Source organism: Chiloscyllium plagiosum, chromosome 33 (assembly GCF_004010195.1).
Source record: "Chiloscyllium plagiosum isolate BGI_BamShark_2017 chromosome 33, ASM401019v2, whole genome shotgun sequence".
Lineage (NCBI taxonomy): Eukaryota > Metazoa > Chordata > Chondrichthyes > Orectolobiformes > Hemiscylliidae > Chiloscyllium > Chiloscyllium plagiosum.
Window position 1 is genome coordinate 6,584,321 of NC_057742.1, and position 22,879 is coordinate 6,607,199.

At 39.5% G+C, this 22,879-nt stretch overlaps 1 protein-coding gene across 5 annotated transcripts in view; it reads right to left on the reverse strand.

The window, feature by feature from the left end:
- LOC122539778 (phosphatidylinositol 5-phosphate 4-kinase type-2 beta) overlaps window positions 1–22,879 on the reverse strand; it is a 114,142-nt gene that overhangs the window by 86,148 nt on the left and 5,115 nt on the right. For 4 of the 5 annotated variants that reach the window (XM_043674834.1, XM_043674833.1, XM_043674836.1 and 1 more), the window contains exons 2-3: window positions 5,840–5,937; window positions 2,747–2,843 (exon numbers count right to left, since the gene is read on the reverse strand). The exons of the other annotated variant lie outside the window; for it this stretch is intronic. In XM_043674834.1, coding sequence (XP_043530769.1) covers window positions 2,747–2,843; window positions 5,840–5,937 — 195 coding nt within the window. The remainder of the gene's footprint in view (window positions 1–2,746; window positions 2,844–5,839; window positions 5,938–22,879) is intronic. 5 annotated transcript variants of the gene reach the window in all.

The following is a 22,879-nucleotide window of genomic DNA, read 5'->3' on the forward strand; positions in this document are numbered from 1 at the left end:
ATGCTTATTCAGACAGCCTGCACAAAAATAATGGGACCAAACAGCCTCCTATTGTGCCAGAACAATTCTGTGAATCTGCACAATCGAGAACCTGTCTGCCATCCTTCAATAGATGCTGAGATCAGGGTAACATTTTGGAAGCGAGCTCTCAGAAGACCACTGAACCAGTGTTACTGCTGCCAACTAAGGGCATGGACACCTGCATTAGATCCCAACATCAGGTTCCCAAAATACTACTGGAAATCTAGCCCAATTATACTGATTCTCTCTCCAGAGATGCTTCCAGACCTGATAAGTATTTTCAGGATTTCAACACGGGGTTAAAATGCTGATGAAATTCATCTCAAAAGAAGATGGTTAGTTTGCTCTTTGTCATGATTACCTGGTCTTCAAGTCAGTTTAACTGAACTTTATTTGTCAATGAGAATGATAGAAATGGTAGCATTACATTGGAGCAGAGAACGAATGCCCTTCAGAAGATAATGTTCAGGGATCTTACTGTAGTTATTTAGGAGGAGCCATGGCATGGCCCGTGGCATGGCCGTCATCAAAAAGCAGGAGAAAAATAAGCAACTGAGTCACCCATCAAAAATAAAAAAGCAATGCAACCAATACAGGTTTCACATTTCATACAGTGTTCTTCAATCCATACTTTTTGTAACCATAAGGTGGCACTCTCAGTTAATCATCAAAAGATCCAGGTAGGGCACACATCCTCTTCCTGTATTCGTGCCAAACACCAACGCATCATGTGACACCAATGCCTCAGCATGGATCCAAAATAATTCAGTTCAATGTAACCCTGCTGCAAATTCTTCTTCTGGCTTTTCTAATTTTTGCTGCAGTCCCTGAAATGCCATTCGATTATTCTTCACCGTCTTCACCTCCCCATCAGCTACTCCATCATTAATGCCACTGCTGCCAAGTGTCTCACCACCACCTCTTTCTGTCTAATGTTAGACCTCCCCAGTTCACTTCTGGCAACCCAGACACTCTTCTCCTCGCATGTTGTCTCCCTCTTCACAACACACCATTTCAATGTCATCTCAGCTGTTTTCTTCAAAGTTTGCACAAACTTCACTGACCCTTTGATGTACTGGTCCCTGATCCTGTCATTTCTTACGACTTCACACATACACCTCAATAGTCCCCAGTCACTGTTCCGCTCTTCTTGCTGTCACTCACGTTTTTGCATAATATAAACAAGATTGGTCTCTCACAACTGACTTGTATGAGTTTCCTACCAGATTCAATGAAACTTTTCTATCCTATGAAGCTACTTCAAGTAGAACTAAACTCATGGTTTCATTTCCTTTTCCACACTTCCATCTTCTGTTACCACTGACCTCACGTGTTTGAAGTGACACATTTTCTCCTGTTCTGGTGCAAATTCAATTGGTTTAATTTGCACTGTGCATAACAATGATGCTCAGTTTTTTTAAAAAACACCAAAATCACCATTAAATTAGTAAAATTCAGCATAGTTATATTTCCGGGCATATTTAGATGCACTGTCTGGTAGGGGGAGGAAACAATTTCAAGAGAGCATCAGATGAACAGTTCAAGGTCAAAACATTGCAGGGATATGGGGAAAGAATGGGGTGTGACGTTAACTAAATTGCTCTTTGGAAGAACCAGTGCAGACTACAGGGGCCAAATGAACTTCTTCTGTAATGTACCAGTGTACAATTCTACTTCTTGGCATGGAAGTATTAGAGAGTAGACTACTTTTGATTTGTCATTACTCTCAGGCATACTCAGGAACTCTGCCTCCCCAATTTTTTCAATTCCAAAAGATGTCGTCTCACACTGGAGTAGGAAGCTATCAATATGCCTGCACCTCTCTCATATGTGAGAGCCTACCCATGAGGAGCTAGTGTTCACATTTATTAAATAGGTGGGGTCACTGGAGAGCTGATCCAATTCTGCCTTGCCTATCCACCCATGCAGCTGAGATCAGCAAGAAGGTAACAGATGAATGCCCGGTCTGTATGACTCAGATCCAGCTGAGACGGAACACTTAATCAAGCAAGCTTCAGAATGCTGGAGCTATTCCATTCTTTAAAGCCACTGAAACTCAAAACTTTGTAAAACCCTTAAAACTTCCTCACCACGAAAATATTACTTGCAAGGTGCGTAAATTTCAACTGAGCTGATATTAATACACAACATACAAGGAATATAATGTTGTTCCTGCATTTTGGATCTATATTAGTCAGAAAAACACCAGTTCCTGATGAGTAATTTGGTTGCTGGTTTCGCTGACACCACAAAATGTTGTTCTCTCTTTGGGGTATTTCCTTTCACAGGGAAGAAATTTAGCTGAATATAAACACAGTGCTAATCAAGCAGACTTCCACAAAAGCAGGGAGCCCTTATCTTCATACTCACAACCTCTCATTATATTTTAGTGCACAGCAAGGCCAACACTGAAGAGAAAACAATGATGAGTCAGAGTAAAGCTGACCAAATATTAAATCCGAACAGGGTGGATTGAAACCACAGAATATAATGCTTTGTGTTTTCTGTAACAGAAGCTAGCATATATTTTAAAAATGCCCCAATAGAAGGTAGAACCTACTGCAATGCAACGTACAACCCTCCCTGCAACTCTGCAGTACCAGTCAGTCTTGGAATGGTTTATTTTCTGACTCTACTTATTAAAATACATTGTTAAAATTAACATGATCCATTGACAAGAGTTCAGGGGTGCTGCAGCAACTGACTAACGAGCAAAGAAACCAACCTGATAATCCTGATCATCAATGGAAAATCTCTCTCGCAGGTTTCTGAAAACCATTGGACAATATTCCTTAAACTTGAAACGGCTTGGGAGATTCTCTCTGTAAAATTAATAATGAACAGTTTCATCAAAGTGGGAATTGTAGCCCTGTTTTTATTTGATAAAGCAGTAAATGCCAGTGAATCAATGTCTCTTCCTCACTCCAACCCTCCAGTAGGAGTCTAGTCATGTACAAACAGTCAATTGCAAAGACTTGGTTGAACCTATTTGCTGTATGGCCCAAATTTATTCCCATCTCCCAACCAAAAGACCATGCACCAGATATTCTAATGGGAAGACCCTAACATCACTGCAGACAAACACTCTCCCTGCCCCCACGCTCAAATCTTTCCTCCTCCAAATATCAGACCCCTCAGAGTCAATACCTCTAACTCAACCATCCTCACACCTCGACCAAAATAGTTCTGAGTCGTTCATCTTCTTCCCTGATCCCAAAGAGCATCCTCCAATCAGACATCAGGCCCTGAAGTGTAATATCTGCTCCCCACCCACCCTGATCTGGGGGGTAACAGCTCCAATCCCCCAACTACCCCACTCCCCCCACTGATCTGGCACCCCATTCCCTCAACTAACTGCTACCCTACCCCCAACCTGTCATCCTACCCACCAACTTTGCTTCTCTTGGGAGGTATTAAAGTAGCTTCAGGAAACTTGCATTATGGCAGCTAGTGTCAGAAGATAGATGTGATTTAAGCCCCAATCCACGTCACTATCAACTGTCTGTAAACCTGGACTGCACTGCTCAGCTGGGAGGACTCTTGGCCCATTTGGTCACTTGCGAGAACCAATGCTGATCAGGTTCAGAAATCGGGATCCTGGCCTTTGATTTAATTATAATTTTCGACAACAGGGGATCACAGGGACATAAAGGATTCAATGACAGAATTTTGATTTTTCATTCAGCCATTATGTCTTTTAATAAGTGCATCTGCTCCTCGTTTCTATCAGAAACACAATGACAATGACGGATTATAATGATCAACAGTTCCTACTGAGGCTGATCCAAAGTCACCATCAATTGAAGATTATGTTTTAACCTTGCGAAGTAGTGAATCAAATATAATATTAATAGAATTATACTGCTGCCCAGTGTTTGTAATGATATAGTGATAATGTCACTAGAGTAAACATCTAGAACTCCAAGAAAATATTCAACCATGGTGCTCTTGTGGTAGTGTCCCAGGAGACCAGGTTCATGCCCTATCTATTTCAGAAGTGTGCAATAACATTTTGAAACAGGTTGATTAAAAAAAATCCAGAATTACATTGCACTTGCAGTACAGAAACAGACTAATCAGACCAACCTTGCCATGTTTGTCCTCCAAATAAACCTTCTCCTTCATTATTCCAGCTCTTACTTTCAGCATATCCTTGTTCCTTCCTCACTCTTGCTTTCTAGCTTTAACTGAATATGTGCAATCCATCTTACCTTCCACATGTGTCTGTAAGTTGCACTTCCTAAACAATCTCTGGGTAAATGAGTTTGTTCAGAGTTCGTGATGGATTCATTGTTGACTACCGTATGTTTATGGTTCTTAGCTTTGGTCTCACTTGGAAATAGAAACATCTTCTCTACATTCACCCTATTAAACCCTTTCACAATTTAATAAAAACCCTGTTACAATTAGCCCTCAGTTTAACCTTTTAGAAAAAAAGAAACTTATTTCTTGAGTTAATCAACCTCAAATCACTGGACATTTGTCAAACCTCTCTGTTGTTTACATTGGGAAATTCAAGTAGATTGGCCAGTGTGCACAATGAAACACTTCACCAGATTAACATTTCTTCTCTATCATTTCCCAAATGTATATCTCCTTGTCCTCGTGTCGTAAACATTGCAAGGTGGAGGCCATGCCCCCCTCTACATCAACAGTGCTGAGGTGGAGCGGGCCGAGAGCATCAAGTTTCTAGGAGCAATAATCACTAATAAGCACTCTCCTGGTTCATCCATGTTGATGATATGGTCAAAAAAGCACAACAATGTCTCTACTTCCCCAGGAGGCTGAGGAAGTTCAGCATGTCCACAAAACCTGTTACCAATTTTCACAGATCTACCATAGAAAGCAATCTATCCAGATGCCTCACGGTTTGATATGACAACTGCTCTGCCCAGGAGCATAAGGAACTACAGAGTTGTGAACACAGCACAGCCCATCACACAAGCCAACCTTCCATCCATGGATTCCACCCACAATTCTTGCTACCTCAGGAAGGCAGCCAATATCAAAGACCCTCCCAATCCCACTATAATCTCTTGTCAGGCAGAAGATACAAAAGCTCAAACCTATGTACCAACAGATTCAGGAACAGCTTCTTCCCGCTGTTTGCAGACTTCTCAATGTACCTCTCAAATTTTAAATTAATGCTGATCTCATTCTCTGTGCATCTTCTCTGCAGCTGTAATAATGTATTACCCTAAAGCACTTTGTATGGTATGATTTGCCTGTACTGCATGCAAAACAAAACTAGGTATGTGCGACAATCATAAACCAAATCAAAAAATATGTCATGCTAAAGAATGCGCAGGATGTTCAGTGTCAATGCTACTCCCCACAGGCCACTGCAGATATGGGCAATAAAACAAGTCTAGCTCACTGATTCTTTCTAACACTTTATGGAAATGCTTGGCTCTGTCTTTTTTATCCAGCAACCAAGCCCTTTTCTGGGAAAAAGGCAAGGGATCAGGAATGTGTGCTAAACTCACTGTTGGATTAGATTACTATATTATCTGAGGATATTGGAAAATAATTCAAATGTTCATAATTTAAATCGGAATCCGAAAGCCAACAAGTCAAAGAACTGAAAATGACTCACTAATTGCAGGGATTCTATGATTCTATTTAAATTAATCTATTATATTGATACAACCTTAAGTCACTGCATATGGTTTCATGTTCAATAAAACAAGGTTCAGAGGCAGAATATCTTATATATGAATGTTGGACAACTCAATATGGTCAGTTCAAATGATTACACTTGAAGGCATCTCTCTTTTTTGTCCATACAATAAAACCAGAGAAAACAACATCCACCCACTTGTTAAAAAGGTGATTGTCCACTTTAATCTTGCTGTATGCTTTGAAGTCATCTGGCATCAACATTACCGGGATCTGAACATGGCTCAGCTCATTGATCTGAAAAGGAAACAGTTAATACTGTTAACCTCACTTTTATGGCAGACTGTATTAGTTCCAGTGGATTGCCTGGCAAGGTACTGTAAATCTAAAGGCGGCTGAAGATGATTCACAGGAAACATGCTGATGTGAAACAAAATAAAGGAAATGAGTGGAAGCTAGTCAATTTCAGCACCATCTTATTCCACTTTTGCTGGGTTTTTTTAAATACTCCAAAGTATTTTTGAGAGTCAAATATAATTTGACAGATTAGTTGCCAAATGCACGGGGCGTATGAAACTGATCCATACAGAACATCAAAAGGTCACTTGGTTTGATTCCCACTCTCTGCATGTATCACTAAAGTGAATGCAACAACACAGCAATTCACTTAAGCGCCCCAGAGCTGCAGAATGGAAAAACAATAAGGCGATGTCTGCTCTTGATTGCTATCCATTACTTCTACAGGCAGAGTGTATGTTTCTGCATTTGTGTGTTTGAGAGCAAGCTGGGGAAAGAGGGGTGGTGGTTGGATGGATGCGTGAGGGCATGTGCATTGGTGTGCATAGGAATTGGACTGTGTGTTGCCGCATATACATGTATGGCCTGTGCTTTTCTAACCACTCATGTTCCAACACTTTTCTCTGATAAAATTCTATTGAATCTCAGTCAACAGTTCTTGGAGGAGCAAGTTCCAAGTTTCTAGCATGATGCACAGAAAAGTCCTTCTCAATATCTTTCTTATAAAGAAAGACTACTTCTAATTTAGACCCCTTGCTCTTGACTACCAGAGAAAATAGGTTCTCTGTCAACCCTGTCAAATTCCCTATCCAATCTGCAAATAATCTCAAACAATTAGATCAGCCATTAATCTTCTATTCTTAATGCAAACAAAACTGAGGAAAGAGGAGGTGCCAAATGTTGCCAAAGGTGTTGCTTGAGCACATGTATCTGAGTGGGTTCCAACCAAATTCATTCTGAAATGAATCTACGTATTCATTCTCATAATCTAACCCTTCTATCCCCGGTAAATTGACCAAGATAAATTGATGTTGAATGCCTCCACATTGGCAGAAAGGATAAAAGAAGCGTTTTCACTAAACAAAAAAAAAGATTTCACAAGACTTTGCCTCAATTATAAGGACAGATTTCTGGTTGGAATGGTGAAAATTTTAATTTTCATTAATTATAAATCGACTTTAGTCAATTCACTCTGCATTCCTATTCGGAGAAGAAATAATGAGTATTAAGCGAGATTTCTGAAATCAGCCATTATAGTCAGAGTTCTATTTTTGAATGAAACAAAATCACTACATCCCAGATCACAAATTCATTCAAACTGCACTCAAAAGGAGAGAAAAGTAACAGAATTCTGATTTGCAATCTCATGAACTACTAAATTTGCTCAATTATTTCTCAACTGCCTTACACATCTTTGCCCTTGAAGAGATGTGCCATAGCAATTTTTACTCCCTGACATAGGTCTTTTGGTAGAAAATGAGAAATTATTCCATTTATGTTTCCATCAGTAAGGCCACAGCAGATTTGCCAATATCCTATAAATATTATGCAATTTTGCTTCGATATGTCAGAATTCATTCGTGGAAGGTGATCACCTCTGACAAGACCAGCATTTATTCATCAATCCAGATTATCCTCAAAAATCAGAGTCATAGAAACGTACAGCACAGAAATAGACCCTTCAGTCCAACTCGTCCATGCTGACCAGACATCCCAACCCAATCTAGTACCACCTGCCAGCAGCCAGCCCATATCCCTCCAAACCCTTCCTATTCGTATACCCATCCAGATGCCTTTTAAATGTTACAATTGTACCAGCCACCACCACTTCCTCTGGCAGCTCATTCCATACATGTACCACCCTCTGCATGAGAAAGTTGCCCCTTATGTCTCTTTAATAATCTTTTCCCTATCACCCTAAAGCTATGTCCTCTAGTTCTGGACTCCCCGAGCTCAGTGAAAAGACTTGGTCTATTTATCCTATCCATGGCCCTCAGGATTTTACAAATCTCTAAAAGGTCACCCCTCAGCCTCTGATGCTCCAGGGAAAACAGCCCTAGCTTAGTCAACCTCTCCCTACAGCTCACATCCTCCAGCCCTGGCAACATCCTTGTAAATCTTTTCTGAACCCTTTCAGGTTTCACAACATCTTTCTGATAGGAAGGAGACCAGAACTGCACACAATATTCCTAAGTGGCCTAACCAATGTCCTGCACAGCCGCACGAAGGTGGGCATGAATTACATTCTTGACGGGCTAAAACCTCTATAGCGAAGGGATGGGATTTTCTGGACATATAACCAGCACGAAGGAATAGTGAGTGATATTGCTCCAAGTCAAGATATGTACAAAGTTGGAGAGAAAATTTTGAGTCGTGGTGTTCCCATATGCTTGCTGCTTTTACTTCTCTATGTTGTTGAGATCATAAGTTTGGAAGCTGCTTTTGAATAGCTCATGTGCAGTGCATTTTGCAGATGATCGACACTGCTCCCATTACATTAGTGATGGAGGAAATGAATGTTGTAGTTACAGGATGGTGTGCAAATCAAGTGGGATGCGGCTTCTCAAGTGTGGTTGGACCTCCCCTCAGCCAGGTAAGTGAGCAGTATTCCCTCATGATTTGTGCCTCATTCATAGTGGTCAGGCACTTGGAAATCATAAGATTATCTACTTGCTACAGAATTCCCAGCTCCTCTAGTAGCTGCAGTATTGATGTAACAGATGCAACATTTATTCCAAGTTATTTTTGTGTTAGGTTCAGTCAAATGGAGGGCATGATTCTGCAATAGTGCAGTGCATCGCTCCATGTGAACAGTATTGCTCATGAATGGCATGAACTGGATTTGAATTCAGCGTACGTTCTTGCAACCGTCAGCTGGCTGGATTGTGATGCAGAGTGATGTCAACAGTTTAGGTTCAAGTGACTGAGGTTACTATGGAGTATTCTCCTTCTCAACCTCTGCCATCTCCTAAGGTGTGGCGACTCTCAGGTTAAATCATCATCAGTTGTCTCTCTCTAAAGAGAGATTAGCTCTATGCTCCAACAGGACTATGGCAACTGTATTTAGATCTAACCATATCCCCTCAGTGTAGAATGGCATTAACTTGGCTGAATTCCCTGCCATCAACATCATTGTTATTACCATTGACCGTAAACCCAACTGGACCAGGCACGCAAATACTGCCATAATATAAAACAAAGAACTGGGGATGCTGGAAATTTGAAACAAAAACAGGAACTGCTGGAGATACTCTGTTTTCTCTCCACTGATGTTGCTGAGTCCATGTTTCAAATGCGCTGACTTTGGAGCACAGTACTTTAGAAACTCAGTTAACAGGGTTAGCTTGGCTTTCTCTCCACAGGTGCTGAGTTTCTCCAGCAATTTGTTGCCTCTTTCATAACCTCAGGATATTGTGAACACTTTATAGTCTAAGAAATATTTTAAAATATTTTGGTCATTATTGGAACACGGGCAATGCAGGGGTCAAGTTACGTACTGTAATGTGATAATAAAAAGGTGTGCGTGTTCCATTGATGCTGGCTGAGGGATAGGTATTGGCCAAGACACCAGAGGGTATGTCCCGTTCTGGCATATTTTATGTCTAGTTAAAAGGTTGATAGGGCCTTCGCTTAACAATTCATCTAAAGGCCACTGTAGGATGGTAATGATTTGAGTAAATCAGTTAAGAGCATTGCTTGAATCAGAATACAATATAATTTGATTTCTTAAAAACTTTTATAATTAGCAAAGCATTAAAGTTGCCACAAGTACACCCACTACAGACACTTTCATTTGCAAACCTAAATTCAGTTGAAGCTCCTGAGCCTGCAACTTGTGTCAAGTACACAATTATTAAATCCCAACACATTATGATGCTGCAGAAAACAAACCAATAGCTCCTATACTCTCCCATCACTTCAAGATATTCTTCAATTAGCAACCCAGATAGTAATCTAAATTACTGAACCAATAAATCAAAAACAGAGATGCCAGCAATTTTTTTAAATATATCTGATAATGGAAGTAGTGCTGAATACAACACATGCCTTACTCAAGCACAGTAGCAAATCATAAATTGCAGAAACCAATAATCATTAGCATATAGCAAGCAGTACAACATTAGTAACAGGCATTAACTAAAATTTCTTTCGATACTGCATAGTAATTCTCTTAATATATATATAAATACACAAGTGTATTGTTAACCTAAATATCTTTACAGTTAAACAGAGTAACAAATTGTTCTTGGTAATCTTTTTAAAGAAAGCTTTTTAAACTTCCATTACTATGTATTTCTTTTTAAATTCACTTGTGGGACATGGGTGTCTTTTACTGGGTCAACATTTATTGCCCATCCATAGTTACCCTTGAGAAGGGAGTGGTGAAATTCAATTATTAAAAGTTGACTGTCACATTTTCTCATTGATAGAACACAAGAACAAATTGTATTTTTATTCAGCACCTTTTGAATAACTTGTTGCCCTGAGAGATTTTGCAGCAATGTAACGAGATTTAAAAAATACAATATCGAAGAGACAACTTTCGGAGAGGTGACTGGTTAAAGAGGTATGTTTTAAGGATTTGATTTGATTTATTGCTGTCACATGTACCTCAGCACAGTGAAAAGTTCTGTTTTGCATGCAGTAGGCAGATCATAACACACATAACATAACATACAGGCCATAGTGTGAACAGAGCGATGCGTACAAAATTACGGTTGCACAGGAAATATACAAAAGCAAGCCCAGCATTAGTTTGAAATTGGAGGTGTCCATTCAGTCGTCTAACAAGAGCAGGGAAGAAGCTGTTGGGGAGAGGTTGGAAGAGATTATAACCAGGGTGGGAGGAGTCTTTGATGATGTTGGCTGCATTTCCGTAGCAATGAGAAGATAGATGGAGTCAATGGATGGGTGATTGGTTTGCATGATGGTGTGGGCTGTGCTCACAACATTCTCTAAGAGCACGTAAAAGAAAGGCAGAGGTGAAGATTTGGGAGGGGGCATTTCCAGACCTTAGGGTTTAAGGTACAGTCACAAGTATTGGAGTGACTCAAGCTGAAGATGCACAGAATGCCAGAGTTAGAAGAAACATTGAATTCTCAGAGTGTAGTAGGGCTGGAGAAAGTTACAGCATCAGAGAGGAGCAAGACCAGGCAGGAAATTAGACAGGTGGATGATGTATTAACCTCCAAGTGCAAGATGCTTTCGAGTTACAACTAAAATTCAATTATTCTAATCAAGCTTCAAACAGTTAAGATGAGTCATTTGCTTTTGCATGTGAAAATGCCAGCAAACCGGCCTCCCAGTGGACTGTCAGAAACAAAACTAAACACTGAAGCTGTATAGATAATATATCCAACTGAGCAATGGATATTTAGACAACTAGTGGATTAAGAGCTGAGTCAGGGGAAAATAATCAATTAAAAACACTCAATTTGATTTGACCTGGTTTATACAAAATCAACCTCAAACTCCCATGAAAGTTCTGTTAGATAATCGAGAGCTAATCAGACTTCTACCATGAAGACTTTCAGACTTTGTCCATTGCTTTCAATTTGGGATTTTCATATTAGTTTTTGTCTACCAATTAAAAGAAAATCTATGGAACATACTCTCCACAGACAGTTGGGGCAATGATCTAGGCACTGGCTTTCACCTCTGAAACAGTGTCAAATTCAGCCCAGCCTTTAGGGCAAACATCTCAACTGACCACTGCTTGGAAAGGTCATGTACAAAACGGTCTCACTACAGCTCCCTGTAGACAGGGAATTACAAAATAAAACTATAAAAAGCAAAAAGTAGGATTTTCATTTGCAGGCAACAATTGATAGGAACAGGAAATGGGCATCCAGACCCTTGAGCCTGTTCTACCGTAATATCAACTCATGACAATCTTTAGCTCAACTCTAGTTGCTTGCTTTCTGAAGTGTACACTTACCTGACTCTGATTTGACTGTGTTCCTAAATGGGGAAAGGGTTCAGAAATCTGAAGCACAAAGGGACTTAGAAGTCCAAGTTCAGGATTTACTTAAGCTTAACATGCAGGTTCGGTTGGCAGTTAGGAAGGCAAATGCAATGTTTACATCCATTTTGAGAGGGCTAGAATATAAGAGCAAAAATGTACTGCTGAGGCTGCATCAGACACTGGTCAGACTTCATTTGGAATATAGTGAGTAGTTTGGACCTTGTATCGAGGGACAGATGTTTTGGTGTTGGAGGGGGTCCAGAAGAAGATTATAAGAATAATCCTGGGGATGAAGGGCTTGTCATATAAGGAGCAGTTGAAGACTCTGGGTCTCAACTCAATGGAGTTTAGAAGGATGATGAGAGTATGTTATTGAAACTTACAGAATACTGAAAGGCCTGGATAGAGTAGATGTGTAGAAAAGGTTTCCACTAGTAGGAGAGTCCAGGACCTTAGGGCAGAGCCTCAGAGTGAAGGGACAACTGTTTAGAACCAAGTTGAGAAAATTCTTCAGCCAGTAGATGGCAAATCTAGGGAACTCTCTGCCGCAGAAGGCAGTGGAGGCCAAGACATCGAGTGTATTTAAGACAAAGATAGATAGGTTCTTGATTAGTAAGGGGATTAAAGTTATGGGAGAAGGCAGGAGAATGGGGTTGGGAGCCATATCAGCCATGATTGAATGCTGGTTAGAGACAAAAATCTGCAGATGCTGGATTCCAAGGTGGACAAGCAGGAGGCTGGAAGAACAGCAAGCCAGGCAGCATCAGAAGGTGGAGAAGTCGACATTTTGGGTATAACCCTGAAGAAAGACCAAACCCAAAATGCTGTCTACTCCATCTCCTGATGCTTCCTGGCTTGCTGTGTTCTTCCAGCCTCCTGTCTAAATACCTTGGATTGAAAGCTGGAGCTGCAAGGGTGAGTGGCCTAATTCTGCTCTTATATGTTATGGGCATGACATGAGAGTGCTTGATGCTGAAACATTTGATGTTCTCAGAACTAATATGCCATTCTTTTCTTTAAAGAATAAGTACACTGCTGACAATGCTCTCCATCTCAATTTTTCCCTGAAATGGTTGAATGGTTTTTTCTTTCCCCTGTTGACACAACTGATGAAATAACTCCACAGAGACTGGTATCCCATCACCAAGTCACCCTTTATTTACACATATGAACAGTCATTGACTTTAGTACTGCCTCATTCAGAGTCAAGGACCAAAGTGTCTGTATCTCCAACACTCACCCTTTTTATAGGTCAGGTAGGGCTTCCTGATTGCGTCAGATTAACAGCCCCAATCAGAGAAGTTGTATTGTATGAGGTCCATCTAGCCAACATCGTTACAATCACTACAACTGTCATCAGTTTGGAATCGATGTACTGCTGTAGCAACAATCGGTATATCTGCGTTAGTGGTATTTTAACAAAATAGGAGCAACTGTTGTGTGTAGATCCATATTTATACCTTGCTTATATACACTGCGCCATGGTGAGTCTATGCTGTGTAAAATGAGAAGTGTCCCAGTATCAGCTATGGCTCAGTGCACTCTCACATCTGGGCTACAGTTTGTTCTGAGAGAGTATGGCACTTTCAAAGCTACAGTCTTCAGTTGAATATTAACCCGAAGTCTTACCCATCCTTCCAAGTGAACCTAACAGATCACATTACACTATTTCAAATAACAGCAGAGCATTTCTTGCCTGGGCACGAAGACAGATAATCTGGTCATGATTACATTCCTGTGTGCAAATTGAATGCCACGCTTCCTGCATTACCTTATCATTATTTCAATTGAAATGCCAGCTTTATTTATACACTCAAGTCTTTAGATTAGATTAGATTAGATTCCCTACAGTATGGAAACAGGCCCCTTGGCCCAACAAGTCCACACGACCCTCTGAAGAGTAACCCACCCAGTCCCATTCCCCTACATTTACCCTTGACTAATGCACCTAACACTATAGCATGGCCAATTCACATGACCTGCACATCTTTGGATTGTGGGAGGAAACCGGAGCCCCCAGAGGAAACCCATGCAGACACAGGGAGAATGTGCAAACTCCACACAGACAGTCGCCTGAGGTGGGACTCGAACCCGGGTCCCTGGTGCTGTAAGGCAGCAGTGCTAACCACTGAGCCACCGTGCCACCCCTTTAGAGTAGGTTTGAATCCATGATACCAGCTTAAAGATGAGAGAGCTGCCACTGAGCTCATAAGATCGATGCCTAAATATATATGCTGAGAGTAATGCAGTTTGGCAACACACAAGATCTAGGCTGTAATGGAGGATGTAGAAACAGGCATGACAAAACAAAAGCTTTATGCTGGTCAATGTAAAATTTAATATGCATGTGTTCACATGGCTACAATAATAATTCAGAGGAGGGAAGAAAGCTGAAGAAGGGGTCTTGAAATTGTTGCCTCTGCCCCAATTCTGTACTGCAACCACACGTGTTTCATTAAAAGAACGCTGCATTATTTTCTGATTGCACAGGGTGTGAGCCCATGTTACTGGTGTATCACACTCAGAACATTGGATTGCCAAGTATTTCCAGTCTTGCAAGGGCCATAAATTGGAAGAAGTAAAAAAAGACTGTATAAAAAATCAGGCTCAGCACCGAACAAGTCTTGCAGCATGTGCTCAGTTCCAGCCCCCTACCTGTTCAGACATTACTCCCACTTGGCTGATTCCATGTCTTGGAAACTGAGTAATTGATGCTTCATCTCAAAAGGACAAATGAGTCAGACTTTAATTTCTATTACAACAGCCATAAAACACAGACCATTGTAATTGTTATTGAGGAACCTAACTGAAGAACTAAATGTTCAAAAGTGCAGAATGCTACCAAGTTCAGTAAAGTGGCATAAGAGATCAATCAAATAGCCATGATTACATGACATTAAACTTGTTTTTTCTAATAATGGGAAAAGGGAGGGGAAATTCAGAGGCAGTACAATGAGCCTCTTTCCCAAAACTGTGAAGCTGCAGAGAATAGGAGTAGTATACGCAAAATGACGCATTGGGACTTTGATGGAACACAGACCAAATTTCAAGGTAGCATGATAACAGTTGTATCAATCAAATGACAAAAAAAATGAAATTGTTCTTTTAACATATAATTTGCAAGAACAAATTTATAAGATCACTTTGTTAAAGGGTGCAAGGTCATTCAACTCATCTGAGCTTTTCCCTACAGAGTAAACCTATATCCCTCCCTTTCTTCTTCATACTCACAGCATCCCAGTTTCTTAACTGATTAAATATTTCAGCCTCCTAACTTGAAGTTCAAACCATGGAGAAAGAAAAGCTGATGACGGAGACCATAAGTAAGTGAAAATGGGTTGGCTGTGCTGAAAGCAGCCAATGGGATAACAAAGCCTGGGGTGTGAGGTTGCATCAAGCACATGGAGGAAGGTGTCCAGGCCCTAAAATCATTGGATTCAATATGGAGTCTGAAGGCTGCAGGGTCCCCAAGTGGAAAATGAGATGCTGTCGCCAATTCTTATTGACTCCTCCACTTTCACCCCACACACACGCAACGTCCTCCTCACAACCCCTCACCTCCTTCAGCATATATACCACCATTTCCTAGCTACTACTTATTCTGAAGAAGAGCCACTGAACCCAAAACACTGCCTCTGCTTTCTCTCCATAGACACTGTCAGGCATACTGAGTTTCTTATGCCTTTAAGCCTTGGTATGATTCTGATTATTCCCTTCCATACTCCCTGTAATATATCTTAACGGAGCTTGTTGACCTAAACTGAACACATTACTGCAGACTGAACTGGGTCAAAGCTCTGGATAATTGAAGCATCACTTTTCTTTTGAATTCCATGAGCCTTTAATGATTCTTCTTGAAGTCACACTTGCTTTACTGATCTGAACACATGGCCTTCTCAATTTCTTTGCTCCTTTACAGTTTCATTTATATCTTTTAGATTCAAAGTAGAGGAATTCACACTTCCCCACACTGAACTTAATTCATTGATTTGCTTTTCTTGTTTACTTAATTTCATCTACAAACTTGGACAGCCAGCCATGTACAAGGGGAAAACAAAATCACACCAAATCATTTATACAGACACTCATGTAGAGAAACATCATACTATATCACATATACTGACACCCATGTACAGAGAAAACTCAGACCACGTACATACACCCATCTCAAGAAAAATCATACCATATCATCTATACAGACACCCACGTACAGTAAAAACAACATACCATATCATTAATAAGACATCCATGTAGAGAAAACATCATACCATGTACATATACCACGTAGCAAAAAATCCTGGCATATCATTTATACAGACACCCATGTTCACTAAAACCCATACCACATCATTTATAGACACACATGTGCAGAAAAAAAACAGACCATATCATTGACACAGACACCCATGCACAGATAAAAAGTATACCATATCCTTTACACAGACATGCATGTACAGAAAAAAATCATACCAACTCATTTATACAGACACCCATGTTCAGTAAAAATCATATCATACCATTTATAGAGACACCCATGTACAAAGAAAAATATCATAATTTTTATACACACCAATGTACAGAGAAAAATCTTACCACGTACATACACACAGACACCCATGTACTGGAAAAAATCATTCTGCATCATTTATATAGACACCCACATACAGCAAAAAAAACATATCATTTATGCAGACACTCATCCACAGAAAAAAAAACACACCAAGTGATTTATACAGTCACCCATGTACAGAAATATCATACCATATCATTTATACAGACACCCCATGTACATACATACCACACCATGGCATTTATATATTCACACATCTACATAAATACCTTAACATATATTTTATACACACACGTACAATAATACCATACCATTGTATTGTAACATAATAAAACAATATAAATGAAACATCTGTTGTCACATACCAGCAGGGAACAAAGTCTTTGCTCAGGCACCTTTCCCAACCAAATACTAACCTACATCAAAAAGATCTCAAATTCCACATCAAATCATTTTTTGCTTATAATTTTATCATTTGCCCTTTGTGTATTGGTAACAGCATTGACAAAGTGTGGACTATGTTAATGCCTACAATCATATAGAGTCCCACAGTGTGGAAGCTGGCCATTCGGCCCACTGGGTCCACATCAACCTTCCAAACAGCATCCCACCCAGACCCACCTCCCCCTACTCTAGCCCTATAACCTCACATTTCCCATGGTTAATCCACCTAGCCTGCACATTCCTGAACACGATTTAGTGGGCAATTTAGCATGGCCAATTCACCGAAGCTGCACATCTTTGAACTGTGGGGGGGGGACTCACACAGAGATGGGGAGAATGCACAAACTCCACATAGACAGTCGCCTAAGGATAGAACTGCACCCAGGTCCCTGGTGCGGTGAAGCAACAATGCTAACCATTGAGCCATCATGCTACCACCATCTTTTCCTTGTATTCCACTGATTTTGTTACATGGTGCAGGATTCTACATGTTTAGTTGCCTGCACCCAGTAAGTAATATCATAGTAAAAGAAAACAACACAAATTTTTTAGTATTTTCAATGAAATAAAAACTACTTGAAGTGAAATCTATACGTAACATATACACTGCTGCAACTTAATCTGGCAAAACTGAATGTGCTTTCTCACTTCAGAAGATTCAATAATTGTGGTGGTTATTTAAATTAATATATAAAACTATAACAATAGATTTTGGTAAACGATTAGCAGTTATTTTTAATAAAATCATTTGCACTTTTATTAATATGATACTTTGCTAATGCATGAACAGGAATTGAAGGACTTGATCTAGTTTCCTGTCACACTCAGCCATAAAGATCCAACATGACATCCCTTATAACACATTAAAGGTAATGTTAGAAAGATGCAGGAGCCCATCGAGTTGCACACTAGCAAGAATCACTACCTACAAGAACATGAGAAAGGGTGGAGAAAGAACTGACACTTGGGTAGGAAAGAAAAAAAAAATCAGTTTTTGGAATTGTCAATGAGTTGGAAAACAGAAACGGAATACATGAAGAAGCAAAACTTCATATGGAGCCAAACTGTGTTGTTGTTTAACAAATATAGTATTGATTAATGGATTGACAACACAAGGTGTTGATGTTAAATGATTTCAGAATTGCATGAAGTTTACCAAACTCACCAGTCTCACATTTGTGCAGTAGGGCGGCACCCCTAATTCATTAACAAATGCTAATCTTCAGACTGAATTGTGATATTTTAAAAACATTCGATTGCATTATTTATTAATATATGGATGCAAATTCTCGCTCAGAGCAAGGTATTGCCAGTAAACCAATGTAAGGCTCGCCTCTTAGAGAATTGACACACCTGGAGAATCTTGCCTGGTCAAAAAGATCTAAATCTGGCCAAATGCTTCAGACATGAACAGAATTCTAATTCCCAAGGGCTGATCAAGTTTAAAAGAAATTTTCATAATCTATTCATGGATCTGTCGGAGGGCAATTTTAGATTATGTATTTACATTGGTAATCCTGTCATAAAGTGGATTTGATTGACACTATCACTCAAAAGGTATAGACCATAAGACATAAGAGCAGAAATCAGGCCATTCAGCCCATCAAATCTACTCCATCTTTTAATCATGGTTGATAGGTTTCACAATCCCATTCTCTCCACAGTTTCTTGATTCCCTTGACAATCAAGAACCTGTCTATCTCCATCTTAAATGTACTGGATCAAGTGGCATCTACTGCCTTCTGTGGCAGTGAATTCCATAGATTGACCACTCTCTGGCTGAAGAAGTTTCTCTTTAACTCCATTCTAAGAAGGTCTTCCCTTTACTCTAAGGCTGTACTCTCAGGCCCTAGTCTTTCCTGCTAATGGAAATGTCTTCCCAACAACCATTCTATCCAGGCCATTCAGTATTCTGTAAGTTTCTATTAGATTCCCCCTCAACCTTCTAAACCCCATCAAGTATAGACCCAGAGTCCTCAAACGTTCCTCATATTATAAGCTTTTCATTCCTGGGACAGTCTCATGAATTTCTTCTGAACATGCTCCAGGGCCAGTACATCCTTCCTGAGATATGGGGCCCAAAACTGTGCACAGTACTCCAAAATGTGGTCTGGCCAGAGCAAGTATTAATTAAAATGAACATACAGATTATGATTGGCTACTCAGTCCATTGAGCCTCATCCACTATTCAATAAGATCATGGCTGACTGGATTATTCAGCATTCTTGCCTATTCCCAATAAGCATCAGTCCTTACTTATCAAGAATCTACTCACCACTGTCTTATAAATACTCAAAAGTATACCTATCATTGTTTCCAGAATGGCATTGCATGAAACACAGGTGAATGGAAGCAGAGCTGCCTGAACTGCTCAGAAGGCAACGGAACTACAGTGGTTCTGTGAATTAGGGCTCGGGAAGACGTTCTGAGAATAGTTGGATAGATCTGTGCTGTGAGAACTCAGTAAAGAGATTGAGGCACTGCTTCATGCAACTGAGCAAGATTAGAGCTTAGTGGGGAAAAAAAAAGTACTAGCTTGTCAGTGAAAAGCTGGCATCTAAGTGTTAAAGTGTAGTTTTGAGAAGCCCGGGTGCATAGGCTCTGGAAAGAAGGGTCATCAACCAGAACATAAGCAGTCAATGAAACAGTCATGTTTCAATCATGGGACATGTCTTGAGGGAGTTGAGACCAGATCAAAAACGTGAATTGTCAATCCTTGAGAAGTTTTAACAATTTAATTACCCACTTTGTCACTATTATCTTGGGAGTGGGTGAGGAAGGATTGCTGATAAATCTGAGATCTGACTTGGTCATATTTGCAAATTGATACGTTGTGGGGTGTTCAGTCTCAGTTTGTATGAATTTTTGTCTCATTTTACTTTAACTTTCAAAATATAAAAGTTTCCTTTAATAGATCATATACCCATACTAGGTCTTCACAATTGAGTTTCATTTGTTCATTTAAAACCCTGGAATCTTATGACTTTTTCTTCTTCTTTGTAAATATCTGTGATTTCATACTTTGTTCACTTTGAACAAAATTACGGTTTCCTAGAGAGCTCGTAACATAAATATGGCAGTCTTGTCCAGAATCATAATATAAATACAATGTGATTCAGAATCACATCTTGATTTTGAAGTGAAGCAGATTGGGACTGCTGTGTTGTGACTGAATCCTTATGAAAAACTCATCAAGATTTAATAGGCAGAATGGTTCTTAAAGCCATATCCATTTATCCATCACCCTGATTATTGTTGGCTTATGCTGGCTCCCGGTTAGGAAACGCCTCAAATTTATAATTTGAATTCTTAATTTCAAATCCTTCTATGGCTCCACAATCTCTCATCTCTATAAGCTGTTCCAAACCTACAACTCTCAAGATATCTGTACCACTCTAATGCTGGTCCTTTAAACATCCCGAATTTCAATTACATCATCATACCTTCGTCTGCCGTAAGTCTTTTTTTCCTCTGTTTTTAAATTCCTATGACTTTTCCCAAGCTTTTTGTCATCTGCCTTAACAATTCCTTATGTGTCGCAATGCAAAATGTTATATTAGAATGCTCTCATGGATATTAAATTACACTAAAGTTGCTATATGAATAAAGTTGCATTAATTTGCATATCGTAAAGGAGTTCAACAATCAAATCTGTTCGGACCATCTAATGGTTGCTGCAGATCAGCATTTACATTTGCTTCTCTGAAGCCTCAAATGGAGATATAAACAGGATATCCTGACACACGTATACATTTATTCACATCTAAGACTTGCAAATATACAACATTTCTAAACAGCATTCAGATTCAGTCAACGCAACAAATGAAACAGTTACTGTGACAAAACTGACAATGATAGGTATACTGCAGACAAGGGAAGTAGATCAAGAGAGGGTAGGTTATGTCAAGTCAATTGTCATTTCATATGGCAACATTAGCACTTATTCTTAAGGCAATTTTAATTGACTTCAGTCCTCACTTGCAACACCAGAATCATTCTGTTCACATGGCTAAAGCACAGGGCATACTTTGTCATTGTTAAAGTCAATTTCTCACTTTCACTGAACCCTCAATTAAAATTGGACAAAACTTTGCAGTTAATACACAGCTGAATTCAAATTTAGAAAGTGAGAAATCCCAATTCAACAAAGAATATTACAGCACAGGAACAGGCCCTTCAGCCCTCCAAGCCTGCGCCGATCCAGATCCTATATCTAAACCTCTGTTCTAAGAATGTGTATCCCTCTGTTCCTTGCCCATTCATCTATCTGTCTAGGTACATCTTAGATGATGCTATCGTGCCCACCTCTACCACCACCGCTGGCATTGTGTTCCAGGCACCCACCACCCTCTTCGTAAAGAGCTTTCCATGTATAGTTCCCTTAAACCTTTCCCCTCTCATCTTGAATTGTGACCCCCTAGTAATTGAGTCACCCACTCTGGGAAAAAGTTTCTTGCTATCCACCCTGTCTATACCCCTCATGATTTTTTAGACCTCAATCACATCTCCCCTCAACTTGCTTCTTTCTAATGAAAATAATTCTAATCTACTCAACCTCTCCTCATAGCTAGCACCCATCATACCAGGCAACACCCTGGTGAATCTCTTCTGCACCTTCTCCAAAGCATCCACATTCCTTTGGTAATGTGGTGACCAGAGCAGTATAACATGAATTAAATATAATTTAGATCAAATTCAGCCTAAGTGGTCTATGTCAGCATTTTTGCTACACACAAATGTCTTCCATCCTACTTCATAACTATGACAAGATATTGTTCTATTCCTTTTTCTTGTTTGAAATTTATTTATTTATTGCCTTTTTAAATGTCTCTTTGCTATCGACCTCAATTAGTTCTTGTGTTAATGAGTTCAACATTATAGTCAAACTCTAGGTAAAAACATTTCTCCTGTATTCCCAATTGGATTTATTAGCGACTATTTGTACACGTATGATCACAGGTTTTAATCTACCACACAAATGGGGCCATCATCTCTATTTTTACCTCATCAACAACAACTTGCATTTATGTGCTGCATTTAACAGGGTAAAATGTCTTAAGATTGTTTACAGGAATATGATTATTTCTATAATGCTTACACATTAGGTTTATTGATTATGACATAACATACCAACCTGACATACCCTAGCATAACTGGTTTGTTGAACAGTAATGTAAAGAGTTAGTTATATTTTACATACTTATATGTTCAATAAATATTGCTGGTACATAAAATCTGACACTCAAAAGAACCTAGGTTAAGGTCTAGGCTTTGAGAAATGCTTAAAAGAGAAGTTCACAGAAATACTGTTTGCTTCCCAAATCAGCTTTAGTTAACACAAGTATCACAAAAGCACTCTACAGCAAGGCTGTGATTGAAAATTCACTACCTAGGAGTTTCATATTTCACACTTGCCTTCTTTGCCACATCTGATAAACTGCATTCTGCTACATGGTTATTGGAGAGCATTGTATTTTAGGTCACAGCTTTGATTCAATGATACTCTCACTGTGGAGTCAGAAGGCTGTGGGCTCAACACAAGGTTTGAGCACATAATCCAGGCTGACACTTCAATGTAATACTGATGGAAAGAACATTGGTGCCGTCTTATACATGAGATATGAAAACTGAAAACTGCTGCAAAGATAGACATGTTTCCAAAGCTTTTGATCTTGTAGTCATCAAAAGATCCCAGCAATACCTTAACGGCAGGAAGGTTCTTCCAATATTTATCAATCAATCAGCATTAAATAAAACAAAATTAAATTAATTAAAATAAAAATGATTATATCACTGATATTTGTACAACTTTGTTATTTATAAAGGGGCTGCCACATTTGCCCACAATGACGTCATTTCAAAAGTTCTTTGATTTCACAGCATTTTGAATGATCATTAACAGTAGCATATTCAAGATCTTTCTTTCTCTCTTTAATTTTACTATAGGCAGTAAATCAGCCCCC